Consider the following 11,122-nt stretch of genomic DNA (forward strand, 5'->3'; position numbering starts at 1 on the left):
TGAACAATAATATTCTTCTACGATTAAAAATCCTCGAACTGAAATATAATTTTGAAAAGAAGGCTGTCCCGTATCCACCAACCACTGGTTGGCCAAAATCTACGGTTGTGACTATCAAAAGAAAGGTCAGTCAGAAGTTGGCCTAGAAAGTATGAAGAAATAGGCCCAAAAAACATCAATTCCCACGAACGGTCGTGTTTCTCTCAATGGGCCGAATTCATAAAAACTAGCAATTGCTTTTTCTAGGCTTTTGCTTACATCTTCATACATAAAAATAAGCAGTTGCTAGCAAGCAAAAGTTTCTAGTTTTAAGCAAAAGCAAAAGCTTGTTTCTTGCAAGCAAATGCTACCGGATTAGCAATTACCTAAAAACGTATACATAACAACAACCTTTTGCTTGTGTTATTCAGCAATTGCTGGTAGTGTTACAAGATCCCCACATGGTAGCTTGACCTCTCTCTTGTAGGTGATATACACACATCAGAGAATATTTCATCATGTTTATGCCCGTTATGATTAGTTTTGTTGCCTAAACTTACTTTAGAACTGTATATATAATGTACTATTGCGTACGGTGTTGAAAATTCAAAATTGCATATTAGAGAATTTCGTACATTTCGCGTTAAAAAGCCCAAGTTTTTAGATAATTTTAACTTTAATTGATATGCACAAAATGTTCTTTGTTGCTTTTTCTACCATATAAAGCTACTTTTAATTCAAAAGCATGTACACAATTTGTTGATGCTCGTTGACGACCGTTGACGCTTGTTGACGCTTGTTGACGCTTGTTGACGCGCTTTAGTAGGACCGACACAGACCCTCAGTGACTCTGTTCGCGCAACCTCGTTCCTGTCAAACTCACTGGATATAGCGCGTGCTGCACTACCGTACCAACGCCATGTACGAGGTTGTATGGAAGCGTCTGAGTAGCAATTATTATTTACTGCAACCAGGTATAGTCATTGATCGCAATACCATCTTTTAAAAACCCATATAATAATTTAGCCGGTTTTAAACACTCTGTTTAAGACAAGATGAAATTTACTTCCTTTGAGAACTGGGACATAATACGGACTTGCTGAAGCAGGATGGTGACACCGTAGAACAGTGGTGTTGCCAGGAATTTTTCAGTGGGGGGAGGGGGGGGGGGGCGCTGGGGGGGGGGGGCTGGAACATTTCATGGGGGGGCGTCATGTAGATCAATGATAATTTTTTTAGAAACTCAAAATCTCAGTGGGGGGGGGGGGGGCGACTGGGGGGGGGGGGGCGACTGGGGGGGCGACAAGGTTTCATGGGGGGGGGGGCTGTCGCCCCCCACGCCCCCCGTGGCTACGCCACTGCCGTAGAATGGATGATTTTTTTTTTTTTTTTTAAATGATCGAGCCTCGAGAGTATTAATGGATACTTCTTATCCGGCGGAAAACGACTGAGTGTGTTTTTTTTTTAATACGGCCAAAAAAAGTTCTGCTTCCGAATACATGGCATTCAAAAATACGGTAGATAGGGATGGGTTTTTCCCCCTTTTTTTTGGTGGGGGGGGGGGGCATTTTTGTGTGTGTGTACGATCACGTGGAGGCCTCTATGTAATCAAGGGTAAAAGTTAGAAATTGGCGGATGGTTTTTTCTTTCTTCTCATTTTCCCCATACAAAAATAGATAGGGGCTGTCGGCAGGTAGGGAAACCGGAAGCAGAAATTTTTTTGCCTAATATAGTGAGGCTGTATTTTCAAATTCAGCATAGTTAAATTGTTTAAATTTTAATTTCCTTATTTTATTTAAATTATGTTTTATAATTCCGTCACCGTTTTTTTTTTTGCGGGTAAAGGAGGTCGCTTAAGTTACTGCTGCCTTGCCTGATTCTACTCCTATTATTATCTGTTCTGAATAAAATTGATAAAATCCACAAAACCTGCCTCAGATTTGATGTACCCCCACCAGCATCCTGTAGACAGTGCTTGGGCCGTCCGGTGCCCGCCGGTTCAAAATTGAGCCCCACCCATCAGGTGGTCTGATAAAAAAATCTCTTTTTTTTGCAGACTTAAATTTAATGCAAAACAGTTTAATACGCTACAGTGTATACTACGGAGCCCCTGAAGGGACATCCAAAAATATTTTTTTATCTCGTGCGCACGACATATATCTCGTGCGCACGACATAATTATCTCGTGCGCACGACATATCTCGTGCGCACGAGATAATTATCACGTGCGCACGACATATATCTCGTGCGCACGACATATATCTCGTGCGCACGAGATAATTTTCTCGTGCGCACGAGATAATTATAAGTATTAACGGACCTTGCTGCACGTGCAGCGGACGAGTTTGTGTGTAACGAAAGCAGCGTGTCAGGCACTTTACGCTATACATTTCAAGTCATATCAGTTAAAGGACGGGGATGTTTTTTTAGGGGGCCGCCACCGGTGATTAATTTTGTCAAGTTTTGCCTTTTTCTGAGTGTGCTGTACGCCTTTTTTGTTGTGTATGCCTTCCATACACAGGCGTGCCATACTCATGCTTAGAAGGGCATCGCGCATGCGCCTGTCGGTCTGAACCTTGTGGCAGCGGGGCTGTGTTTTTCATGTTCGCGCAGTCTCGACAACTATGTAAATAGAACGTCTAAATTATGAGTGTTCTTAGAGTTTCTTGCCTTTTGTTCTGCATCCACATGTCCTTATGAGTTACACATTATTCTGCAGTTTGGACAGACGTCGTGGAAGAGTATGCTAGGTTTTCTAAACCTTCGTGATTACATAACACATCCATAGAGCTTCTGATTTTCCAGGAAGATTGGAAATCCACAAGTCTTTTTACCGTATCTAGGCAAGGGAGTAGTTCTGGATTAAAGATGAGTAATTTCAACTCAAGTGTCTTCCAGTTTACTTCTTAGTGCCGTGTGGTTAAACTACTGGATAGGGGCTTTCTCGTTTTGCTTCGAGGCCAGTATAGTAAAAAGACTTCCGTCACCCAGTCGTCGACTCAACGTGTCTCCTGGAGGACTTCAGAATTCATCATGTCAATCAAGTCCGAAAAGCCAAGCCAACCGGACTTCAAAGAGGAAAACTCTTTGGAAATGCCATTGTTATCTGAAAATGGAAACTCTCACTCAGCCCCACAGGATAAAGCCCCCAGCCTGATTTCAAAACGGTCCAGTGCCAGTGCACTATCATCCTGTAACTCTGCTTCACTGAAGGCCCGCGCCAAGGCTGAGGCGGCCAAGGTGAGGTTGGAGTTTGCTCGCAAGGAGGCCGAGCTTAGAAAACAGAATGCGACACAGGAAGCTGCCCTCCTTCTACTCAACGCAGAAAGGGATGCTGCTATGGCGGAAGTGGAGGCTGCGGTTCTCGAGACCGGACAAGACGTAGGCGGATCCTCAAGGAAGAGCGATGACCTGAATCTTCCCAGCGGAGGCTACAAAGAACGAGTAGAACAGTACTTGTCCTCTTGTAAAAATGCAAGTAAAACTGTAGATTGTCAAGGACATACACAGGTTAATGATTCCCTTACTGCCCCCTCACCCCAGCATCTTGATTCAATAAAGGTAATTTCTGAGGTGAGCAACATGTTAATGAAAAAAGAGTTAGTAACTAGTGGTTTAAGAATGTTTAATGACGAACCAGGTGCTTACAAATCTTGGAAAGCATCTTTCAAACAGGCTACAGCAGAAATCAAAGTAAAGCCCTCGCAAGAAATGGACTTGATGCTCAAGTGGCTAGGAAAAGATTCTTGCAAGTTGGTAACACCGATCCATTCGATCCATGTCGACCGCCCGGATGTAGGTCTCAGCAGGATGTGGAACCTGTTAGATCGGAAGTACGGCACCCCAGAGGTCGTCGAGCAAGATCTGCAACAGCGAATCGAAGGCTTTCCAAAGATCTCTCATCGGGACAGTGCCAAGCTCCTGGAATACAGCCACTTACTCATGGAAATTGAGTATGTCAAGGACATGGACAACTGCCCAGGATTGCTACACCTCGACTCTGGCAGAGGGTTACGCCCCTTAGTGGAGAAGCTGCCGTACAACCTTCAGGAGAAATGGCTGATGGAGGGCGCTCGTTACAAAGACAAACACCAAGTGACTTTCCCACCATTCAAGGTGTTCAGCGAATTTGTGAGTTACCAGGCGAAAGTACGTAATGATCCCAGCCTTACAACGCCTCACGACCCCAAGCAACACGATGCCACCAAGAGGACTGTCAGTGTAAGGGCTACTGAAGTTGGGAACCTCAAGCAACCTAATGCCGGAGGAGAGCACTGTCCCATCCATAAGACCGCTCACTCCATCGTGAAATGCCGAGCCTTTCTTTCCAAAAACCAACCACAGAAGAGGGCCATTCTGAGGAATCATCATCTCTGCTTCAAATGCTGCATGCCGCAGCATTCTGCACGTGAGTGCAAGGCAAACGTCAAGTGTGACTCGTGTGGCAGTGACCAGCACATGTCCATTCTTCACAACGATCACCAGACCCAATCAACGGAGAGGTTGCAAAAGCCAACTAATGCTGCTCAACCGCAAATCACCAGTGCATGCTCCAAGGTCCAGGGGTCGATGTGCTCGGCCGGGATGTCCTGTGCTAAAATCGTCCCAGTTCTAGTGAAGTCAAAGAGGGACCAAGGCACTTGTGTCAAGACTTATGCCATCATCGATGACCAAAGCAACAAAACCATAGCAACACACAAACTTCTGGACAAGTTCAACATTGACTACGGAGAGGTCAATTACACACTGCGAACCTGCAGCGGAGAAGAGGCTGTGCACGGCCGGTGGGCAGATGATTTCGTAGTTCAGGACATCCATGGCACGGTGAGTGTAGACTTACCTGCTGTTACCGAGTGTTCTCTCATCCCAGATTTCAAAGATGAGATCCCCACGCCAGATGTCACCAAGGTGTATGATCACCTGAAAGGTGTAAACATACCGGAAATCGACAACAACTGCACGGCAACTCTGTTGATAGGGAGAGACGTCTCGGAGGCACACCATGTCCTGGAGCAAAGGATCGGGCCCCCTGATACACCGTTCGCACAGAAGTTGAAGCTTGGCTGGGTTATCGTTGGCGAGGTGTGCCTGCAGGGTATCCACAAGGGTGACAATCATCGGAGCAAGATTTCATCATTGCGTACCCAAGTGCTCTTCACAGGACGACCTACCTTTCTTGAGCCTTGTCCGAATGAGTTTCAAGTGAAGCATCTATTTGACAATGACTCCGATGGTGTTAGCCTGTCCATCCAAGAGAAGCAGTTTGTAGATCTGATGAAGAGGGAAGGAGGCCTGAAAGATGGACAGTGGACAGCACCATTACCCTTCAAGCAACCAAGAGACCGACTGCCTAATAACAGACAGCAAGCCTTCAAACGTGCCCAAATTCTTCGAAAAGGCATGGAGAGGGATCCCACCAAGAGGGAGCACATGCTGACATTCATGGAAGGGGTGATATCTCATGGCCACGCGGAAGTTGCGCCCCCTCTTCAACCAGACGAAGAGTGTTGGTACTTACCTTTCTTCGGCGTGTACCACCCCAAAAAGAAAGACAAGATCAGGGGTGTCTTTGATTCTTCAGCCGAGTTCCTAGGCCACTCTCTCAACAAGGTACTGTTGAAGGGTCCTGACCTCACCAATGACTTGGTGGGTGTCCTCATGAGGTTCCGTCGGGGACGTGTAGCAGTTTGTGGAGACATTGAATCAATGTTCTTCTGTTTCTCTGTGTCGGAGAGACACCAGAACTTTCTTCGCTTCTTCTGGCACAAGAACAATGATTTCAACAAACCTCTCATCGAGTTCCGTATGCGTAAACATGTGTTTGGCAACACACCCTCACCAGCGGTAGCTACGTATGGTTTGAGAGATCTGGCTAAAGATGCCGAACCTGATGTCCGAGAATTCATCAACAATGAATTTTACGTGGATGACGGACTTGCGTCATGTGATGACAGTGACACAGCCATCTCGCTTATCAAGCGCACCAGGTCCATGTTGATGGAAAAGGCTGGTGTTCGTTTACACAAAATTGCTTCCAACTCCCAAGAAGTCCTCGATGCATTCGAGCCAGAGGAAGTCCAGAAAGACATAAGGAACCTCACGCTCAGCGACAGTGTACCCACACAGAGAAGTTTGGGCGTTCTGTGGAACATATGTGATGACACCTTTAGGTTTCAAACGGACCTGGAGGAAAGGCCCTACACGAGACGGGGTGTTCTGTCAACCATCAACGGGGTGTTCGATCCTCTTGGTTTTCTCGCACCAGTCATGATACAGGCAAGAGTCTTGTTCAGGGATATGACTGCACACAACGCTGGTTGGGATGATAGCCTTCCAGATGAATATAGAGTAGTCTGGGAGTCTTGGAAGTCTGGGTTAGCTGAGCTGCAGTACCTGTCAGTTCCCCGTACCTACCCAGCTCACCCTGAGAATGGAGTGCTGCACATCTACTGTGATGCTTCTGAGGTGGCGGTTGCTGCGGTTGCATACTTGGTAGGAGCAGAGGAACCCAGGTCGGGATTTGTCTTCGGCAAATCAAAGCTAGCTCCTAAAGCAGGCCATACTGTTCCTAGACTCGAGCTTTGTGCTGCAGTCCTGGCGACGGAAATCAGCAAAGTGATATGCAGGGAGATGGATATTCAGCCTTCAGGTGTGAAGTATTACACAGACAGCAAGATTGTTCTTGGGTATCTGACCAATACTACCAGACGGTTCCACACATACGTCGCAAATCGAGTTCATAAGGTTCTCAACTTCTCTCGGCCTTGCCAATGGATGTATGTGCCCACAGGCAAGAACCCTGCTGACTGTGGCACACGTCCGATTGCTACACAGAGCTTAAAGCACTCCTCGTGGCTTGAAGGTCCACAACAACAGGTGCCGGTACCAACGGAGGTAACGTCATCAGAGTTCCCCCTGGTAAACCCTGAAGACGACATCGAAATAAGGCGCGAGGTGAAAATCCAGGTAACTAAAACCAAGTTGGAACCAGCAAATCTTGTCTCACGGGCCGACAGGTTTTCAACGTGGACCAGCTTGATCAGAGCTTTCAGCCTGCTTGTTCACGTGGCCAGGTCCTTCAGCACAAGGAATGAGCAAACCCAGAGTCATGTCAAAGATGTAAAACTCAAACGTGATGTCCAGACAATGATGGTGCGGATGGTACAAGAGCAGTTCTATCATCAGGAACTCATCTGCCTGCGAGAAGGTACACCCTTACCACGTGGCAGTCCACTCCTAGACTTGTCGCCAATGCTCAACCAAGATGGGCTGATCTGCGTTGGTGGACGCCTAAGGAAGTCTTCCCTTCCAGTGGTATTGAAGCATCCAGTACTGATTCCTGGAAAGAGTCACATTGCTAGGCTTCTTGTCCGACACTATCACAGTGTTGGCCATCCTGGTAGGCAGTTAACAGAGAGTTTTTTGCGCGAGGCTGGTTTCTGGATAACAGGCTGCAAGAGATTGGTGTCCTCGGTCATTCACCACTGTGTCGTTTGTCGAAGGCTCAGAGGGAAGTTGGCATCACAGCGCATGGCAGATCTCCCGGAAGAACGTCTCAAACCCGGCCCTCCCTTCACTCGGGTTGGCATAGACTGTTTTGGGCCTTGGGAGGTGGTCAGCAGAAGAACCCGAGGCGGGACTGCTCAAAGCAAAAGATGGGGAATGATATTCTCATGTCTCACGTCCAGAGCTGTCCACATCGAGGTCATTGAGGAAATGAGCACTTCATCATGCATTAACGCCCTGCGACGCTTCATAGCCTTGCGAGGCAAAGTCGAAGTGTTTTGGTCTGATCAAGGATCACATTTTGTAGGAGTGATGAACGACAAGCTCTTTCAGTCTTACCTTGAGAAGAATGACACACAATGGAAACTGAATCCTCCCCATGCCCCTCATATGGGAGGAGTTTGGGAAAGACTGATCGGCGTGACCAAAAGGATTCTCAACGGCATCCTCCTCGAAACCAAACATCAAAGTCTTACTCACGAGACACTAGTCACTTTTATGACAGAGGTCATGGCCATAGTCAACGCTCGACCTCTCGTCCCGTTGACCTCCGACCCAGAGGATACTTCCTTCCTCACCCCATCAATGTTGCTGACTCAGAAACATGGAAGTATCGATGAAGTGATCGTCGAAGACTCCGCTTCCAACATGTTCAGAGCTCAGTGGAAGATGGTTCAAGTTCTCGCCGACCGGTTTTGGAAACAATGGAGGCTCCGTTACCTCCAGAGTCTTCAGCACAGGCGTAAATGGATCAACCCGGAGAGAAACATTGCAGTTGGGGACGTAGTGTTGTTGAGAGATAAAGACATCAGGAGAAACCAGTGGCCTCTGGGTATTGTTGACGGTGTCAGTCCTGGAGATGATGGATTGGTTCGAAAGGTGAATGTCCGTTTGCCATCAACTGGAAAGACGTATGCCAGACCAGTGCACGAGTTGGTTCTGTTGGTGGAATCTGGATAACCAGATGCCTTTGTCTTCGTAGGTGTGAAGTCATTTGACGTCTATTGGACGTCGGTGGGGAGTGTGCTGTACGCCTTTTTTGTTGTGTATGCCTTCCATACACAGGCGTGCCATACTCATGCTTAGAAGGGCATCGCGCATGCGCCTGTCGGTCTGAACCTTGTGGCAGCGGGGCTGTGTTTTTCATGTTCGCGCAGTCTCGACAACTATGTAAATAGAACGTCTAAATGATGAGTGTTCTTAGAGTTTCTTGCCTTTTGTTCTGCATCCACATGTCCTTATGAGTTACACATTATTCTGCAGTTTGGACAGACGTCGTGGAAGAGTATGCTAGGTTTTCTAAACCTTCGTGATTACATAACACATCCATAGAGCTTCTGATTTTCCAGGAAGATTGGAAATCCACAAGTCTTTTTACCGTATCTAGGCAAGGGAGTAGTTCTGGATTAAAGATGAGTAATTTCAACTCAAGTGTCTTCCAGTTTACTTCTTAGTGCCGTGTGGTTAAACTACTGGATAGGGGCTTTCTCGTTTTGCTTCGAGGCCAGTATACTGAGAGAGAAGTGTTTTATGCAAAAAAGAACTGGTACGTGCTGGCAAAAATCAGGGAATTGGTGGACAATAACAAGAAAATTGCCGACGTGAATTAAAATTGATTTAAAGGGGAAGGAAATGAGGATTTGTTATCAGCATCAGCAGTTTGAATGGATGCGAGTCAGACGGTCTTACTCTCCCTCCCATTTTAAACGAAGCCTCATTATGAAGAATGAATGGGAAGTAGCGAAGGATGGTCGACTTTTAAGGTTTCTAAGGGTGGGAATAAAGTTAAAGCCCCTGCCCAGAGCAATCAGTTTAATGATTGACAGCTTTTTAGCCTTCAGCAGTGATTTTCTTTGCCTCATTTTAACGCTTTTTTGCAAATTACGAGACTGGTCAGATCTTTCTCCGGCTGCTTTTGGTTGGCTTTTGTTGATTCTCCTCGCCATGCCCAAGCAGACTCCGATGGGTGTGTTTTTTTGTGGAGCTGCTTAGGTGCATTTTTTGGCCCAATTCGTGCACTTTGTTTTAAGAGCATGGAATTTGGCACGTGGGGTCAAAATGGGCTAGAAATCATTTTAAGGGTGCAACCTTGTATTAACAGGCATGCAACTTTTCCTCGGATCAGCCGATTTCCTATTTTTTGGCGCACGAGATAATTATCTCGTGCGCACGAGATATTATGTCGTGCGCACGAGATAAAAAAACTAATTTTGGATGATATAAGGTATCAGTATCTTTCGTTAGTTTGTAAAATGCCGTAAACTGGGCTGCTATGTTATTCAATTATATGTTAAGACAACTCCATTTTATTGCTGGACTGCAACTGTTTGTAATTAATTTTTAAAATTTGGTTGGGAAAATAATAAATATTTTGAAATCGGGCAGTTCCTCCCGTGCAGTGAATATATATTGTAATGTCTGAAAAAAAAAGCTTTTTGTGTCATTACAAATATAATTAGCACTGAAGGAATTTGGAATTCCAATTGGACAAATATAGATTTCAATCTTAATTTCAATTTTGGACACTATAAACATTGACCATTCTTATAATTATATTATGTCAGTTTTGAAAAAGAAGTAAATATGAAATTAAGCTTTGTATGGTGTATGTTTGGGCATGTATTCAGGTTCTCATGGTGTATGGGAAGGCTCTGTCCTTGAATAAATAGGGAAATGTACTTTTACAGGGACAAGATTGTGTGCTTGATCATTTTGTAAATCTTTGCGCTCCTTTTTTCACTTGGTGGTACTTTGAAATGTTCATAGTGACATTAGTAAACAAATATATGGAACAATTAAAGCAGATTTTCAAACAAGCTTTCCTGATTTTATTTATTCACTGGTTTTTAAATAAACTAAGCAATATAACTATGTGAGAGTCAAATCACGGTTGAAGGGAAGGAAATGCAGTAGAAACTTGGCAGGGAAGTACTTTGTACAATTATTTCAAGGACACATTTTACAAGAGAAGAATACAAAACAACATTCAACACTTATGAGTCAAGTATTTTCATCACAAAAGCCTTGCTAGTTTGACACATATACATCAATGTTTGCACTGGACATTTGCTGTACAGAAAATACAGGAAAATACATATAAATGTGGTGGAAAAGGGGATGTCATATTTGTGTTTTTTACATGAAGTTAATTCACAAGAATCCAATCCCTAAAAAAATGTAAACCTTAAACCCTGATTGAGAGGTTTACTACGAACCTTCCTCACTCCTGCAAATTCCAACACCATATGGTAAACTCTACACCTAAACTGATGGACTCTGAAAATTACTGGTGGTATGCCTGATCCCATGTAAAGCATTGTGTTCTTGGGCAAGACGCTTTACTTCAATTGCCTCTCCCCACCCAGGAGTATACATGTAAATGGGTACATGTGAAGGTAGAGACCAGAATGCCCTGATATCAAGCTGCAGCAAAACTGGTCTCATTGTCAGATGAACAGGGGTAAATAACTAATAAATGTGAAGCGCTTTGAGACCTTTTGATTTTATATGTTCACACAACGACACATGTACATGTAGGTAGATATTAACAGTTTACAAGTATACAAAATGTATATACCTAGGAAAAAAAGACAATTTTGAATACAGATTTTGATCATTGTGCAATGGGATGAAATAG

The 11,122-nt window shown here is 44.9% G+C and overlaps 1 protein-coding gene across 1 annotated transcript; it reads left to right on the plus strand.

Annotated features, from left to right (window-relative positions):
- The first annotated feature begins 2,564 nt into the window (after positions 1-2,564).
- Positions 2,565-8,445, plus strand: LOC119745185. The gene has a single exon (XM_038221409.1). It carries the CDS (start codon positions 3,013-3,015, stop codon positions 8,443-8,445), a length of 5,433 nt encoding a protein of 1,810 aa, XP_038077337.1. The 5' UTR covers positions 2,565-3,012.
- Positions 8,446-11,122: the final 2,677 nt, after the last annotated feature.

The sequence above is a fragment of the Patiria miniata genome, unplaced genomic scaffold (assembly GCF_015706575.1).
Source record: "Patiria miniata isolate m_02_andy unplaced genomic scaffold, ASM1570657v1 HiC_scaffold_7, whole genome shotgun sequence".
Taxonomy (NCBI): Eukaryota; Metazoa; Echinodermata; class Asteroidea; order Valvatida; family Asterinidae; genus Patiria; species Patiria miniata.

Bases quoted from the DNA above. Each gene is read 5' to 3' on its own strand.
- LOC119745185 (XM_038221409.1), top strand. From the start codon at position 3,013: ATGTCAATCAAGTCCGAAAAGCCAAGCCAACCGGACTTCAAAGAGGAA.